The 17,557-nt window shown below is 57.0% G+C and overlaps 1 protein-coding gene across 1 annotated transcript; it reads right to left on the bottom strand.

Annotated features, from left to right (window-relative positions):
- Positions 1 to 11,112: 11,112 nt before the first annotated feature.
- On the bottom strand, positions 11,113 to 13,746 carry LOC134548553 (folate receptor alpha-like). The gene is made up of 4 exons (XM_063393456.1): positions 13,020 to 13,746; positions 12,262 to 12,450; positions 11,673 to 11,808; positions 11,113 to 11,501 (listed from the first exon to the last, which is right to left on the bottom strand). The coding sequence occupies exons 1-4, from the start codon at positions 13,155 to 13,157 to the stop codon at positions 11,113 to 11,115; spliced, it is 852 nt and encodes a 283-aa protein (XP_063249526.1). The 5' UTR covers positions 13,158 to 13,746.
- Between the last annotated feature and the right edge of the window lie 3,811 nt (positions 13,747 to 17,557).

Raw genomic sequence — 17,557 nt, 5'->3', positions numbered from 1 at the left:
GGCGGTGGCACCCCTGGGGAGCTGAAGAGCCCTGTGCTGGCTGGTGCTGTGCCCTGGGCAGTGCCCAGGTAGGAAAAAGCTCCTGGAGAGCACAGGGGCATCACTTCCCTGCCAGCCTCCTCCGCTCTGAGCCTCTGGTGCTTCCTGAGCCAGGAGATTTGTTTTGTGGGGAATATTCCTTAATGGATTTGTTTTCCTGTGGATTTCTGCTACCACTTGGTGAAGTCTCTGCAGACTTTTGGTGTTTGCAGTTTACTCTGACAAAATGTTCCGAAGATTAATCCTGCTGAGGGAAAAATGTCTCCTGTAACTGGTTTTAAATTTGCCACCTGCTATTTCATTTAATGCAGCTCAGTCCTTGCATTAAGGGACAGCAGCAGTCAGACCTGAGTGGCCTCTTCCAGCCACCCAGGACACCACAGAGCCCTTTTCCAGCCATTCCTCCTCCAGGCTGGAGACCCTGGGTTCACCCACACCTTCCTTTGTGGAAATTGTTTTACACTTCTTGGTTGTGTTTGTTGCCTGCTCCCAAAATCCTTCTGCCCCCCAAGAGGATAAATGGAAGGTTGGAGCATCATGGAGTTTTCAGGTCAAGATTTCTGTGGCCATTAGGAAAGAGAAAGTGACTGAGAGGTGCAATACAGCTCTGGTGGTTAATGGGTACAACAGCAAAGCCTAAACGGCCCCAGGGATGGGGGGAAACTCCAGCTCAGCTCTGGAGAGGGGCAGCCGGGCCTGCATGGCTGAGACACAGGAGGACAGCATGGGGATGAGGGTTCAGGATGTCAGGAAGCCTCAGGAGAAGGCTCAGCAGCGGGAAAGGGGCACTGGAGGGACAGAGGTGGAGGGAGCCCCAGGGAGGAGGGACCCAGAGGGCTGACTGCATCCACAGGGGGTCAAACGTGGGAGCAGAACGTGGGATCCATCCTGCCCCCTGCTTCAGCAGCCCAGCTGCAAATGGTGGCAGCAGCAGCTGGGGGTGGTGGCAGTGCCAGTCCAAAGCAGAGGTGACAGCTCGGTGGCAGCCGTGGGCAGCAGTGACCCCCTGGCTGCTGGGCAGTGCAGTCCGTGGGCTGAAGGCTGCAGGGGCCATGGGGACAGAGCTGTGCTCAGGGCAGTGTCCCCCAGCTCGCTGTCTGCTGTCCCAGCAAGCCCAAGGATGTGCTCTGCCATGTCACCTCCCCTCTGTGCTGCCAGTGTCCCCAGCCCCAACAGCCTCCCCAGGCCATGGCTGACCCCAAACCATCCCTGACCCCAAAACATCACTGGCCCCAAACCATCACTGACCCCAAACCATCACTGACCCCAAAACATCACTGGCCCCAAACCATCCCTGACCCCAAACCATCACTGACCCCAATCCATCACCAACCCCAAACTATCACTGACCCCAAACCATCCCTGATCCCAAACTATCACTGACCCCAAACCATCCCTGACCCCAAACCATGGCTGACCCCAAACCATCCCTGACCCCAAGCCATCCCTGACCCCACATCCCAGTCACCTCCTGCACAGCAGCCTCTGGCTCCTCTCTGACCCCTCACTTCGGGCACCACGTTCCTGGACATGTTTACCTGGACAACCTGCACAAACCCACCATTCCTGGTGTGGGAACCATTCAGACCTGGGAGAAATCACTGAGAGTGATTAAAACGCTACTACTTAACTATCCCTAAAATATTTCTTTGGGCATTCCCTTCCTGCTCTAAGCCCTCCGTGCAAAGACACTTCTGGTACTGTTTTGCAGGCGTTCAGCTGTCACACAGGGAAACAGGCAGGAACCACTTTTGGGATATGTCAGGAACCTTTCTGGACTGGACATTACCCTGCGTGTGCCCTCTGCCCACTGACACCCACTGAACTGAGCTTCCATTGAAGTTGTTTTTTCTCTGAAGCATTTGCCAATGCATTAGTCAGTTGAATTCTAAATGCCCTGAACCTGGAGAATTCAGCACCTTCCTGATGTTTCCACGAGCTTCTTGCTGTGGTTGAACATCACCTCTGCAGGGCACACACCACGGGCTCCAGAGCAAAGGGCTCTTTGACCCTCACCCTGGGACTCTCACGGTGCTGGAAGCAGGATGGAAAACAGAACCACCCCAGGGAAATCCTGCTGTGGGTTGGTTCTGAGCTCTGCAGAGCAGTCAGGGAGCTGCTGGATCCAAACATGGAGAGGAATGAAAGTGGCTGCTGGGCTTTGGGGTTTGCAGTGCTGGGAGCAGGGCGGGTGTTTGGGTTCAGCGTGAGCAAACAGCTCATCCCTTGTGTGGAGGAAGGAGTGAGCCTTAAACTAAAACTGGAGGAAAAAGTCAGATTTCCGTCCCCCTGAGCGCTCTCATCCTTGGTTCACGTGTCCTTGTGCCTGACAGCAACTGCTGCACAGAGAGATGCAGGGGATGCGGCGGCTCAGGTGCCACGGCAGGGGCAGCTGTGACAGCACAGGGCTGCAGCAGGTGCAGGAGGTGCAGGAGGTGCAGGAGGTGCAGCAGTGAGAGCACAGGGCTGCAGCAGGTGCAGCAGGTGCAGGAGGTGCAGCAGTGACAGCACAGGGCTGCAGCAGGTGCAGCAGGTGCAGGAGGTGCAGCAGGTGCAGCAGTGACAGCACAGGGCTGCAGCAGGTGCAGCAGGTGCAGCAGGCTGCTGCAGCAGTGCCTGAGCACTGCAGGCTGCCCAGGGACATTCCCTGCTCCCCGGAACTGGGCTGGCACAGCCCTGGCTGCAGGCTGGAGGCTGCTCAGCCTCCCCTGTGCTGGGCGCAGCCCTGCAGAGCTCCCTCCCTGCAGGGCACGTGCCCCGTGTCACCCGCTGTGACACCCATGGCCCCGTGTGGAGCAGGGGGTGTCTGCTCACTCCTCATCCCCAGCACAGCCCCCCAGGGCCCCTTCCCTCCCCCAGGCTGCCCAGGGTGTCAGACACGCAGGAGAGGCAGGACTGGGTGCTGGGGAGGTGCTGAGCAGTTACAGAGCTCTGCCTGTGGTGCCCAAGAATCACAGAGCCATGGAATGGTTTGGGCTGGAAGGGACCTTGAGGATCACCTGGGCAAGGTCCCTCCCCAGAGGTGCTGGCACTGCCCAGGCTCCCCAGGGAATGGGCACGGCCCCGAGGCTGCCACAGCTCCAGGAGCCTTTGGGATGCCCAGGGTGGGATTGTTGGGGGTCTGGGCAGGGACAGGGGCTGGATCCGCGATCCCTGTGGGTGATCCTGGATGATCCTTCCAGCGCAGGCTGTTCTGAGATTCTGTGATCCAGTTCCATCCATCTGCCATGGGCAGGGGGGAACAGCTTCCACTCCCCCTGGCTTCCTTCAGGAAAATCCCAGATGGCACCTGGCACAAGGGAAAAAACAAATCTTTAAACAGGACCCATCCACACTGTTCCCAGGCTTTTCTCTTTAACCACATTCCCATTTTGGAAACCAAGACTTCACTCTCCCTGGAAATTCTTGCTCTTGTAGACTGCTGTGTGGCAGAGCTGGGCTGGGCGGTCCCAGGGTGTTCTCCTCCTGCAGTGATGGTGCCGGTGGCTCTGCACGGGGACAGATCTGAGCGGATCCAGCCACGGCAGTGTGGGCTGTACCTGCCTCTGCCAGCCTGGGGAGAGGCTTCCCTGCTGCAGGGTGAGTCTGCAGGACATGGGCAGGGCTGGGGCACGCAGACCCTGCGAGAAAACAGTGATTGCATGGGAAGGTCTAGGCCAAGAGCAGAGTGAGTTTTCTGAAGCACTTCTTGGGTATAAAAGTCCTTCTTTGGGGCACTTTCACTGCTGAACAGCTTCTTTTTGCTTCTCCTTTCAGCTGCAACAACATCCAGGTGAAGGATGACCTGTGGTCAGCGTTATGGGGGTTTTATTATCCCCCTGATCTCATAACACACAAATTCTGGGAGTGAAAGCCTTGTGGGGTGACGTTTCTGGATGACCCCTGCAGTGGCCTGGACACCGAGAGCCTTCGGGTCAAGGTGCCTCACCCTGGGGAGCAGAGCTGCCACAGCAGGGATCTTTTCCTCCTCACTCACAGAGAGATGTGGTTTTGCTGTGGGGAGTGATGGATTCAGGGTTAGAAAATGGTTCTGGATAAATTTTGGAAAAGGGAATAGTTTTAATGCTGGGCACCTTTTCCCTCCAGCAAACAACCACAATTAATGATGCATTTTTCTGAAAACTGGGATTTTATCAGATGCCTGACTCTGCCTTTTGTATTTTTATTTTTCAAGAGAGATAATTTCTTTCATTAGCCCAAAGGCTGGAGCTGGGAGATGAATCTTGCAGAAGAACCTTCTTTCTCTAAACTGTGCTGATGAAAAAGCAGCCTCTGGTCACACTTTGCTCTCTGTTTGATCAGTTATGCGTTTAGGGATCCTTGTGGCCCCACAGGGGAGTCAGATGGGGAAACCTTGTCTGCATTGAGAGTTCTGAAGCGAAAATCCACATGCACCCAGCATCACAGGATTCCAAAATCCCCAAATCCCTGGGGCTGGCAAAGCCCTCCCAGCCCAGGCAGTGCCAGCTGTGCCCCAGGCCCACCTTGTCCCCAGCCCAGAGCACTCAGGGCCATCTCCAGCCCTTGCTGGGACACCTGCAGGGATGGGCACTCCAAAGCTCCCTGGGCAGCCCCTGCCAAGGCCTGAGCTCCCTTTCCATGGGCAAATTCCTGCTGCTGCCCAAGCTGAGCCTCCCCTGGCCCAGCCTGAGGCCGTTCCCTCTCCTCCTGTCCCTGTTCCTGGAGCACAGCCCGACCCCCCCGGCTGTCCCCTCCTGTCAGGGACTTGTGCAGAGCCACAAGGTCCCCCCTGAGCCTCCTTTTCTCCAGCCTCAGCCCCTTCCCAGCTCCCTCAGGAATTCTCCAGCCCCTTCCCAGCTCCCTCAGGAATTCTCCAGCCCCTTCCCTGCTCCCTCAGCCCCTCCTCGTGGAGTGACTCTCCAATAACACTCAGCATTACTGCAATGCCAGCTTTGCTCAAAGCCAGGACCCCAGACTCAGTCTGGATGAGACTCAGAGTGCAGAGTCTGGCTTAAATTCAGGATACTCAAGAAAAACAAACACACCTCCCCCTCAGCTTTAGGTATGTGTTTATTTTTTTAAAGCTGTGAAATCCAACCTGCCCACAGGATTTGCTGATGAAAATTCAGGAAGGGTTGGTGGCTCCTCACCAAGACCCAACTACTTATTATCACTGAAATAACACCCAGGAGCTGGGGGAACCTTCTGGTGGAAGGAGTCCCTGGCCATGGTGAGGAGTGGAACAAGATGATCTCTAAGGTCTCTTCCAACCCCAAACCTGCTGGGATTCTGTGATTCAAGACCCTCTTCCACTGGCAGTGAAGTTCAACCCATGACCAGGAGGAGAAGCTGTCCTGGATGTGCATAGGGAACCTCAAAAGGCACAAACAGTGAATGAGATGTGTGGGGCAGTGGTGGAAAATAAACATTTGACATGGAATTTGTGATGGAAACATGAGAATTAGGAATACAAGGAACCTTGAGGATTGTCTGTCTGCCCCCCTGCAGGACAACAGCTCACCCAAGCCAGCCCAGAAGGGTGTTCAGTAAATCTGGTCTGACATTTCCTCCAGAAGAGGAAGTTCACCCTGTGCCTGAAAGGAGCCTTTGTGCCCCCTGTCCTGTGGAGTTTTAATTATTTTGTTGCCAAAGGGTCTTTGTGTCCCCTGTGGCAGGGGCCTCCCCTTGGGTTCGGTGCTGTGGAAGCACCAGAGGGAGGCTGGAGTCACCCCAAAAGCTGTGAGAGCCAGGCAGGGCAATAAACACTCAGTGTGGTGGACTCGTGGAATACGTGGACCCAAGGCCAGACCTTCAGGGAGGATCAGACCCGTGTCCCCAGAATGACGGGACAGCAGCAACACTGACACCCCAGAAATGGCTCCTTTAGAGCTCATTAGTGACAGCAGTGACCAGCTGCAGAAATCAGACCTCCTCCTCCATCCTCGGCAAGGACTCATCAATAACTTCATTTTTGAAATGGATCCTGTGCTCCCTGGGTGCCAGGTCCATGCAGGCTGCTCTCTGCTCTCTGCTCTCTCCTCTCTGCCCTCTGCTCTCTGCTCTCTGCCCTCTGCCCTCTGCTCTCTGCTCTCTGCTCTCTGCTCTCTACTCTCTGCTCTCTGCTCTCTGCTCTCTCCTCTCTGCCCTCTGCCCTCTGCTCTCTGCTCTCTGCCCTCTGCTCTCTGCTCTCTGCTCTCTGCTCTCTGCTCTCTGCTCTCTGCTCTCTCCTCTCTGCTCTCTCCTCTCTGCCCTCTGCTCTCTCCTCTCTGCTCTCTCCTCTCTGCTCTCTGCTCTCTCCTCTCTGTTCTCTGCTCTCTGCTCTCTGCTCTCTCCTCTCTGCCCTCTCCTCTCTGCTCTCTGCCCTCTCCTCTCTCCTCTCTGCCCTCTGCCCTCTGTTCTCTGCTCTCTGCTCTCTCCTCTCTGCTCTCTCCTCTCTGCCCTCTGCTCTCTGCTCTCTGCTCTCTGCTCTCTGCTCTCTGCTCTCTGCTCTCTCCTCTCTGCTCTCTCCTCTCTGCTCCCTGCTCTCTCCTCTCTCCTCTCTCCTCTCTGCTCTCTGCTCTCTGCTCTCTCCTTTCTGCCCTCTGCTCTCTGCTCTCTGCTCTCTGCTCTCTGCTCTCTCCTCTCTGCCCTCTCCTCTCTCCTCTCTGCTCTCTCCTCTCTCCTCTCTCCTCTCTGCTCTCTGCTCTCTGCTCTCTCCTTTCTGCCCTCTGCTCTCTGCTCTCTGCTCTCTGCTCTCTGCTCTCTCCTCTCTGCCCTCTCCTCTCTCCTCTCCTCTCTCCTCTCTGCTCTTTGCTCTCTGCTCTCTCTGTGGTTTCCCGGGTGCAGAGTGAGGCGAGTCCCAGGCAGGGCAGGTTCACCCCCTGTGCTGCCCCAGTGCAGCAGCAGTCACAGCCCCTGGGCACTCCTGTTCCTCAGACACCCACAGCTGCTGTGCCACGCGTGCTCCAGGAGGGCTGGGCTCCCCTGTTTCAGTTTCTCAGGAGCTGAATGCTAATCCCAGAGGTTCTTTGCCCTTTTCCACATCTCCTGGGATAGCCTCTGGGGCTGCCTCACTCCAGGCTGGTTTTCATTCCCATTTGTCTTCTGTTCACCCTCCAAGATCTGTGCCAGGAGCCCTTGGGCTGCTCCTGCCCCTCTGTGAGTGATCCTAGGAGAATTGTCACCCTGCCCTTCTAATTTTAAACCGCCTGTTTTATTTGCTTTTAAATTTCCCCCTATTCTCCTTGATTTCTTATTTTGTTGCTGATGTTAGACTACTTCAGGAAAAATAATTTATAACAAAAACCAAGTAACTGCCATGCCTGCTCACAGCATCCATCACTCCACGTGCTTCCCCACCATTTGAATAACAGAGCAGCTCATTCTTCAATCTGCCCTTGCTGAATGCAAATCCCTTCTTGCCTTCCCATCCTTCTCTTGTGCTTTCCATGCTTGTGCAATTTCCTTCTGTAAATGATCACTTCTGGTTTTCTCTTGTGCCAAGGATCACCACAAAGGTGGGAATTGATGCCTGGTGCCTTCTAGTGCCCTTCTTGCCTGGTCATTGCATTGGTGACGTTTGGAAAAAAAATAATTGCTATTTTGAGTCCATCTGTAATGAACCTCGTGGGTCCCTGAAATGTGACCCTGGGCATTGTCCTTGAGCAATGCAAGAATTCTGGAATGGTTTGGGCTGAAGGGACCTCAGAGCCCACCCAGTGCCAGCCCTGCCATGGCAGGGACACCTCCCACTGTCCCAGGCTGCTCCAGCCCCAGTGTCCAACCTGGCCTTGGACACTGCCAGGGATGGGACACGGAGACACCTCTACCTCAATATTCCCAATCCCACCTTGCTGAGGTCCAGCGCTTTCAGCTACAAAACCCAGACAAACAAAAGCAAATAAAACACCTCACAGAATGAAGATCTTCAGCATTTCAGGTCCTGCTCAGCGGCATTTCAGGTCCTGCTCAGTGGCATTTCTTCTCTCCTTGGAGTAATCACCATGGACACCACGGGGAATGTAACATTCCTGCAGGTGCCCTTAGGGCAAAATCCATGAGACAGACAGAAGTCAGATATCCCAGGGTGTAGAAAGTATTTTGGGGTAGTTTCTCTCCATCGTCCTCCCAGGTGCTGCCTGCAGTGCACCCCCAGCTCTCCATCCCCTCGTGCCCCAGCCCAGCCTCTGCCCTGGCTCTGCCCAGGACCCCCCTCCCCTCTGCGCTGCCCGTGTCCCCCCGCTGACCCCACTGCAGCCACCAGCTCCTCCCTGGCCCCTGCCTTGGGCACCCTGCACAAACCCATGTCTGGGGGAAGCCAGCCAGGGCTGGCAGGAATTGCTGAGCACACCCCGCCCTCGGCAAGGTCCCGGGAATGCCTTGCTGGGGCACTGGGGTGCTGCAGCATCGTCTGGAGTCATCCCAAGGCAGCTTTAAAGGATAAAACAGGAATGGTTGGGAGCCCTGAGGTCAGGACTGCTCGCAGGCACAGGGTGCCCATGTGGGTTTGGGCAGGAGCAGATCACACACTCCTCTGCAGGAGCCCAGGGCACCCTGAGACAGGAGCCTGGACATCTTTCAGACACAGCGGCAGAGTTGAGCACAACCCGCACAGACACCACAGCCCCAGGCAGCAGGAGCTGCCCAGACCACACTCCCCTCCACTCCAGCAGCTTTGCCCTCTGAGCTGTTTGGTTTCTGTCCTTTTTGGACACTGCTGTCACAGGAACCAGCTCCCAGTGCTCCCTCTTCCCTGTCCTGCCTGGGGCAGGCAGGGCAAACCCACACATGGGCTGGAAAACATTGCTAAGCCCTGGTCAGCTGTGGGCTCCACAATTTCAAATTTCAAATGGGAAAATAAGAATTCAAATTTTGGAGACAAGATACTATATTTAGAGCAATTAGGGTAAATGCATTATATTTAAGTTAGAGACGGAAGGTGCTTTTCTGTTTCATGTAAAGGCAAGGAATCAGTGATCAGCTGTGACAGAGGCCACATTGCTAGGAACATTTTAAAATAAAAATGAGGGAGGAAAGCTTCTGGAAACAGCTGCTCTGATTGAAAAACTGAAAATATTTGAAGTACTACAAAGCTCTGCAGCCCTGGCCTTGCCCCATGGGCAGAGTGGGAGACAAAGTTTATCATGAGATCCTCCCACTGAGCCATGAGGAGCAGAAGGGACCCCCAAACAGTCCCCGGGGACCCCCAGAACCACCACCCCACCCCAGCTGGACTGCTTGGCTCCCTGACCCCTCCCCAGAGAGGAGCCTGGGTGGGGCTGGATCCAAGCCCAGCCCCAGACCAGGCAGTGATTGGTGTCTGGAGCACGGCACGGCTGTGGTTGAACCTTTGTGTGACTCCAGGATGAAGGATGGGAACCCAAACACATTTATATAAACAAATGATTCATTATGATCATGATTAGACTGAGAGATCGTAATCAGCATTATTTACTGCACAGCACAGGTGGCTGCAGCTACCAGCATAATGCAGTGTTTGAAACAAGATTGAGGCAGGTCTGCTAAAGCCAGCAAACCTTTCCATTGCTGGGCAGAGGTTGATGCCACTCACCCCGACCAAGGCTGGGGGCAAATCTCTTTGGCCCAGCCCTGTTAGTGACCTTGAGGGGCATCCCTCAAAGGCACTCAGGCAAAGGGGGAGTTAGAAGATGCCCAGATTAAAAAACTGGGACTGGGCTTTTAGGGGATGAAGCCCCTGGACTGGCAGCCAGGTGTGTCTGGGCTGTGCTTTGGGGAAGTGTCAGTGGTGTCACCTGGGGGTTCCTTTCCCAGGTACCTCACCTGCTCTGCCACACCTTCACCTCATGCAGGGTGTGGAGCTTTGGGATTGAGGAGTCAGGCTGGAGTCTGCTCTATCCAACCCCAAAAGCAGCAGGATCCCCTCTCTCCCCAGTCCAGGTAGGGCACCCAGCTCCTCCCACCCTCTGTGCTTCCCTTCAGGAAGTTGCTCAAGTTCTGCTGAAGTTTCTGCCTCACAGGAAGAAAAGCCCCAAACAAGCACAGCAGCGTTTCCCCAGCTCCTGCAGGTCTGGGAACCCTGACCCTGCCTCGAAGGGCTCTTGAGCCCAGAGCAGGGCTGAGCTCACCTGGCGAGGGCAGGGAGGGTCCTGCCTGCAGCCCTGGCCAGGGACACAGCAGGGACAGTTCTGTCCCTGTGCCCTGCTCAGGTGAGAGGCACAGCAGAGCCTCCAGCCCTGGGATCCAACAGCAGCAGGACCTGGAGCTGCTGCAGAGACCCAGAGGGGCCACGGGGCTGCTCCAGGGCTGGAGCCCCTCTGGAGCCAGGCTGGGAGAGCTGGGGGGGCTCACCTGGAGAGGAGAAGCTCCAGGGAGAGCTCAGAGCCCCTGCCAGGGCCTGAAGGGGCTCCAGGAGAGCTGCAGAGGGACTGGGGACAAGGGCTGCAGGGACAGGAGCCAGGGAATGGCTCCCAGTGCCAGAGGGCAGGGCTGGATGGGCTCTTGGGGATAAGGAATTGTTCCCTGGCAGGGTGGGCAGGCCCTGGCACAGGGTGCCCAGAGCAGCTGTGGCTGCCCCTGCATCCCTGGCAGTGCCCAAGGCCAGGCTGGACACTGGGGCTGGAGCAGCCTGGGACAGTGGGAGGTGTCCCTGCCCAGTGCAGCAGAGTGGAAAGAGATGAGATTTGACATCTCTTCCAAACCATTTACAGTTTTATGATCTTTTCTCCCCCCAGGCCAGTTCCTACCTTTGCACATCCCACACCCACCAGCCCAGCCACCTCCCCCCAGCCCCAGGACACGTCCCCCTCCTCAGGAGCATTTCACATCAGTACAACAAGAGCAAGACTTTATTATCAAAGCCACAGGGAGCCACAGCAGCCCACAGGACCAGACAGCAGAGCTCAGCCCAGCAGCACACGGCCGTGGGTGGGACAGATGTGCAGGGGCTCCCACATCAGAGCAGAGATTGTACTGCCCTTCCCTCAGAGGCAGGAAAAGCCCTGTTCTGGCCAGCAGCCAAAAGGTGGTACCGAGGTACAACAACACAGCTTATGCTGAGCACTGGGATGGACAGACAGACAGACAGAGTTACCTGTGCCAGTTCCTCTTGCGGGGCAGCTGGTGCAGCCCAGGCCGTGCCCCTTCACAGAGAGGTCACAGGGACCCCCACCCATGGGACCCCCACCCATGGGACCCCCACCCATGGGACCCCCACCCATGGGCTCCCCCAGGGAGCAGCAGGAGGGCCAGGGGCAGCAGCACCGGGACAGAGCCCGGCACAGCACGCACGGCCCGGCCGCTCTCCGGGGCCCCGTGCTCTCCCGGGGGACAGGATCTCCTCCTCCAGGCGTGGTACCGGGCCACGGCCACGTTGGGGTTGCCCCGGGCGGGGTCGAACCACATCTGGATGCAGCGGCCGCTGCCGCGGCGCTCGCGGCTGTAGCTGAAGGAGCCGGACCAGACCTTCTCACACAGGTCCTGGGGCCGGGGGAACACCTGCCTGAAGGGCCGGCACAGGCTGCCCCGGGGACAGTGGTTCCTTCCTGGGGACACAGCACCGCGGGGAAGCTCAGAGCCCTTCCCTGCCCTCCCCCTGCCAGGAGCAGCTCACCGGGGCTGGGCCACCCCGGGGACGTGAGGGACCTCCGGGTCCTGGCAGCAGTGACACTGCCAGGGCCCTGCTGGGGCTGAGGGAGGCTCCAGAGCCCACCCACCTGTGGCCCAGTTCCAGCCCTCGTGCCAGTTCTCTTTGCAGGTCCGGGCGTCCTGGCAGTCCTCCCACCACTCCTCGCAGTCCTCCCGGCACAGGGGCACGTGCAGGATCCTCTCCCGGCGCCAGCTGCTGTCAACCTGCAGGACACAGCCCCTGTCACCCTGGCCAGGGCCCTGGAGGGTCAAGGGCGAGGGCTGCCACATCCCAGACCCCCCAGCCCCTCCCATGGGCCCACAGCTGATCCCAGAGGAGTTCAGCCCCAGGAAAGACGTGTCTGGACATAAGGAATTCTTCCATCAGTCCAAGGCCAGAAAAGTCCTTGGAATCTTTCTACCCTGTGGGAAAAGTTGAGACACCCTAGATATTGAAGAGAAATCCTTCCCTGGCAGGGTGGGCAGGCCCTGGCACAGGGTGCCCAGAACAGCTGTGGCTGCCCCTGCATCCCTGGCAGTGCCCAAGGCCAGGTTGGACACTGGGGCTGGAGCAGCCTGGGACAGTGGGAGGTGTCCCTGCCATGGCAGGGGTGGGAACAGGATGAGTTCTGTCCCTTCCAACCCAACCAGCTCCACGATCCCTTGAGCTGATCCTACCTGCTGGATCCAGGGCCCCAGGTTGGGTGAGCACTCGTACAAGCACGTGTCCTGGATGAAGTGGCGCTTGCATTTGGGTGGCATCACCCCACAGTGGTTCCAGTTGAAGTTGTAGAGGAAGGACTGGTCCCTGTGGGCCTCCGAGGTGGTGTTGGCTGTGCAGCAGGCATTGTCCTTCCAGGGGGAGCACTGCAAGCCAGCAGGGACAGGCTGGTGCGGGGCAGCGCCGGGAGGGCAGAGCCCGCAGCAGCCACAGCATTTCATCTTCGCCAGCAAACTCCTGGCCACTTTGGACTCAGGAGCTGGGCACTGCTGGAGGAGGAGCAGCTCAGATCCTCAGCAGGAGTTGGGGCCAGCCCAGGAACAGAAACAAACCCACTCCTCCTCTGAGGGGCTGGGGCAGAGCAGAAGAACCTTCCACCCTGCGAGGGGAGAGCCTGCCCTCACCATCCTCTCCCGCTGTGCTCTGGGGCTCCTGGGCTTCAGGATGGGCTCAAGGGGGCTGACCTGAGCTGACAAAGCCCGTGCCTCTGCCCCTGCTCTGGGCATTTTCTGGAAGAAGGCGGCCAGCACACAGATCTCACAGCCAGCACACAGATCTCACAGCCAGCACAGGCTTCCTGCCTCAGGCCAGCGGTGGCCAACCCCAGCCAGCCCATAACACGCAGGGAAGCAGGTCCAGGGGCCCGGGCTGACCCCCAGCAGCTGACCCCAGCTGACCCCCAGCTGACCCTCAGCTGACCCCCAGCAGCCCCTACCTGTCCGTAGAGCTGCCCCTCGGGGCCGGGCTGGCTCTTGTGGTGTTTGGCGTCCATGCACACGTTCAGCAGCGGGTCCTGGGCAGCGCCAGCCAGCGCCAGCGACAGCAGCGACAGCAGGGACAGCCACAGGGCCATCCTGGGGACAGAGCTGGGCACAGAGGGGACAGAGCTGGGCACAGAGGGGACAGCACAGCAGAGGGGACAGAGAGGGGACAGCAGAGGGAGGGTTGGCACAGGCAGCAGCCGGGGGGTGCTGTGGGGGACGGGCACTCCTGAGGAGCGCCAAGGACACGAGTGCAGCCGCCCCGGGCAGGCTGCAAGGTCAGGCACGGTTATCACAGCACAGCACCACACCAGGGACAAACAGCCCGGAGAGCTCGAGATCAACAAGGCACCGAGGGAGGAGGGGATGCTCCAGAGACCCACTCAGCCTGGGGCCCTTCTCACCCCACTGCTTCAGAGAGAGCTTCCAGCCCCAAACCCTGTGCCCCGAGCCACAGGGAGTCCAGGGACCTCTCTCAGGAGCGTTCAGAGGGGCAGGGCATGCACCAAACTCCAGCACCCTGTGTGGGCCTGGGGCTGCAGGAGGCCCGTGGTGCCTTCAGGAGGATGCTGAGAGAGGAGAACATTTTCTTCATCTGCGTCTGAGGCTTGGAAAGCCTCTCCTGAGGCCTCCAGCAGAGCCCTGAATCATCAAAGAATCACAGAAGGGTTTGGCTTGGAAGGAATCTTAAAGCCCATCTCATTCCACCCCCACCACGGGCAGGGTCACCTTCCACTGTCCCAGGGTGCTCCAGCCTGCTCTGATTTGAGCAATAAAAGACATTTCACACCTCGTGCCTTGGCCTCCTCTGCCCTCCTAGAGGCTGGGACCAATTTTATAGCAAAATTCTAAAGACAAACAAACAAACAAACCCAAGAAACTCCAAACCAACCAAGCAACAAGGAGACTTAAGCAGGAAAATTCCTTCCCATTCCTTATTGGCACAAGCAGCACAAGGACCTAAACCAGACACATTTTAAGAATTTCGCAAAACACCGAAGCAAGACAGAGCATTTACAGCATTAAAATAGCACAAAACGCCCCAGAAAAACCAGCTACAGGCCTGAGGAGACAGACACAGAAAACTGAGAACGAGGAAATAGCTAACTTGCATTATAAATACATTTGTGCCCCCAAATTCCTGCCAACCCCAGCAGCTGAGAAGCCCCAAACTCTCTGCACCACCTCAGGGAGGCTCAGCCCAGCACAGCCTGGGGCAGCCTCCACAGGAAAGCTCCTGGCACAGGTGCTGGCCCTGGGGAGGGGCTCCCCCCCTCTAAGGAGCTCTGACTCGTGCCAGTGTTTCTTAGCACAGGGGACAATGGTTGGGGACAGCTGGCTGTGCAGCCTGGGCTCCGGGATTCCAGGGTTTCTTTCCCAAAGCAGGTCCCTCAGCAGCCTTGGTAACAACCCCCCCTTCCTCACCCTCCCTGCACCAGGAGCTGGGATCTGCACCATGGCACGAGCCAGAAGAGCCCTGGAGACTGACCCGGGGCTCTGGGGATGGAATAAATGGTGGGAAAAATGCAAAAGGCAGCAAATGACACACAGGCTGCTGCTTCAGAGTGAGGAACAACAGCTCCCACCACAAACCAGAGCTGCAGGGCTGAGGGGAAGGACTGCACCTCCCTGTAACGCCTGAGAGCATCCACTGGTGCTGAAAGCCTCACCAGAGCCTGTGGAAAGCCCTTGCCCTCAGCTTGGGGGCAGAGGCTTCCTCCTGGAGCAGCTCTGGGGGCTGATTTGCTCTTTTCTTCACTCACATCACTGCTGTTTCTGTGCTGAATCACTTGCCTGAGTGAATCTTTCTAAATTTCATGTGTGAGCACTCTGGGCTCTGTGAGACCCTGCTCTGGTGATCCCAGGATCCCTGGGGCTGGAAAAGACCTCCCCACCTTGTCCCCAGCCCAGAGCACTCAGGGCCACCTCCAGCCCTTGCTGGGACACCTGCAGGGATGGGCACTCCAAAGCTCCCTGGGCAGCCCCTGCCAAGGCCTGAGCTCCCTTTCCATGGGCAAATTCCTGCTGCTGCCCAAGCTGAGCCTCCCCTGGCCCAGCCTGAGGCCGTTCCCTCTCCTCCTGTCCCTGTTCCCCCCGGCTGTCCCCTCCTATCAGCAGAAAACAACCCTGTGCCTCCAACCCCTCACATGGAGATGCCACTGAGCAGATTCTTCCCCCACCCCCTTCTGACCCTCTGCCACCTCTGCTCCCTCCACAAGAAGAGTTCTGCCCCTCGAGGCCCAGGGCTGTGGCAGTTTCAGATGCCCTGCACTGTCCTGGCCGGGTTTCCTGCTCCTCGCCAGGGAATTTCTAATATCTGGTTTGTTTTTGGAACTGCTGATCACTGAACTGTGTTGTAACATTGTCAGAGCAGTGACAGCTTGTTCCTGAGAGATAATTGTCAGCCACCAGCCTGTCATCTTCCATCTGATGTGCTCTCCCCAGTGCATCGCTGTGTGTTCATCTCAGCTGCTTTTTCTCTGAGATCTGTTGTTTTATTGTTCCGTGACTCAGTCGTACCAGGTGTCACGTCCCACTCCTGTGTAGAAGGGAGCACCCAACAGTCAGAGGTGCCCACGGTCACCAAAGAACGGCAAAAGCCAGAAGGGTCCAAAAAACAAAGCTCACTAAGTCTTATTGTCCAACTCCACACCTGGTGTGGAAATGGGCGCATGTTCTGCCCCTACTTTGTAATAGTGGGAGCAATAAAAGAGTAAAACAAAAGAGGGAGGGAGGAGAGTGTGTAAGAGAGACTGGATAGCAAAGGAGACCAGTCCTGGCTCCAGCACTGATCCAAACAGGGTGGTCCTGGGGCACTGCCTGGGCTTGGGGGGGCATTTCTGTGGGTGAGTTTCCCCCATGGAGTTTCTTGCTCTTCATGTAAACGTGAGCATGTGCAGTCTGTCTTTCTGGGCCTTTCTGGAAATGGGTGAGGGCCTTCGGGGACCTTTGGTAGATCCCTCTCTGCTGGATCTACTCTCAGTGAGGAGTTCATGCCCACTCCTTGACCCCACTCCTGCCCTGGAGCTGTCCTTTGAGTTCTTCAGCCACCACAGCCCTGAACAGGGAACTTGGCCCCAAAACGTTGCTGCCCCAGAAAGGTGCTGTCCCTTCCCAGACAGGTCCTGGTCTAATCCTGGTTTATCTTTCCTGCTCCAGTGGACATCAGTAATCTGAGGCACAGCAATGCATTTATTCCCTTCTGCACCAGGGTCTCCTGCAGATTTTTACAGCTGGTCCTGGAGCCATTTAGCATCATCAGAAACTTGGTTGACTTGGTGTTCACCCAAACAAAAGTTGTTGAAAAGCAGAAATCATAGAATGAAAGGAGTGTTTGGTTGGCAGGGACATTAGAGCTCATCCAATTCCACCCCCTGCATGGGCATGGACATCTTCCACTGTCCCAGACTGCCCCCAGCCCTGTCCAGCCTGGCCTGGAACACTTCCAGGGATGGGCCTGGTCCATTTACCGGTGGTTCAGCCCTGTATTACATTTCCTGTGGCCTTTTCCTGCACAGACAGCGTGTTCATGGGTGTGCAGATCCCCCCATCTCCCCAAAAAACTTTCCAGGTTGTCCCATGTGATTGTCCAGACCTTGTCCTTGCAGGGGGAGCTTTGCTTGGGATGGTGCAGAGCACAGGGAATCTCTCCCTGTTGTCCTGCCTGCATCCCTGTGCACCCCCTTTCCTAAATTTGCTGCATTTTTCCACACCAGATGTTCACTCTTTGCTCTCTTTGTCACCTCCAAGCCATTTTTTGTCCCTCTCTGAGCTTGTATTTCCTTAACTGAGCATTCCAGAGTTGTTTGAGGTCTCCAGTGCCAGCCTGTGCCCATCTCTCACACACACATGGTCCCCTCTGTCCCACACGTGGTCCCCTCTGTCCCACACGTGGTCCCCTCTCCTGGTGAGTATTTCTCTGCACTGCCTCAGCGTGTTGAAGTCTTGGCTCTCTCCCTCAGCACAGAGTTTTGCTGTTCTCTGCATCCAACCTTGTTTGCACCACGCCACGAGGAGCACAAGAGCCATTGCCAGGGTCTGAAGGAAAGCTGCCTTCTCTGCTAAAGCTGTAAAAACAAACCCACAGGGCAAGTTCACAGAGAGCAAAGCTGCCACGGCTCCGTTCCCTGAGACCCTGCAAACTCAGGACAAAGCCTGTGGCCAGCAGTGGCCGTGCTCTGGCTCTGGGTTCAGTGTGCAGGAGCTGCCACAGCTCCCAGCCAGGCTGGGGACAGGATCCAGGAAGGATGGAAGGGTTTGGGTTGGGAGCGGTGCCTTGGGAAGGCTGAGCTGGACAGAGCTGGAGAATAGAGCAGAGATTTACTGAAAGGCCTTTAAGGATACACCTTGGGCAGGACAAGAGCCTGGCCAGGGCTGCACCCAAGATGGACCCAAAATGGACCCAAAATGATCACAAAATGGACACAAAATGCATGGCCGGTCACGAGGTCTCACACTTTTCTAAGTTTTGTTCCATTTGCACATTGGGGTT

The sequence above is a fragment of the Prinia subflava genome, chromosome 3, assembly GCF_021018805.1.
Source record: "Prinia subflava isolate CZ2003 ecotype Zambia chromosome 3, Cam_Psub_1.2, whole genome shotgun sequence".
Classification (NCBI taxonomy): Eukaryota; Metazoa; Chordata; class Aves; order Passeriformes; family Cisticolidae; genus Prinia; species Prinia subflava.
This window is presented reverse-complemented; position numbering and strand designations above follow the sequence as displayed.

Excerpts from the sequence above, each read along its gene's own strand:
- LOC134548553 (XM_063393456.1), bottom strand. The coding sequence starts at position 13,157 with ATGGCCCTGTGGCTGTCCCTGCTGTCGCTGCTGTCGCTGGCGCTGGCT. Across the intron at positions 12,451-13,019 it reads AGGGGCAGCTCTACGGACAG|TGCTCCCCCTGGAAGGACAA; the intron begins GTAGGGGCTGCT and ends GCTGGCTTGCAG. Across the intron at positions 11,502-11,672 it reads GGGCTGGAACTGGGCCACAG|GAAGGAACCACTGTCCCCGG; the intron begins GTGGGTGGGCTC and ends CTGTGTCCCCAG.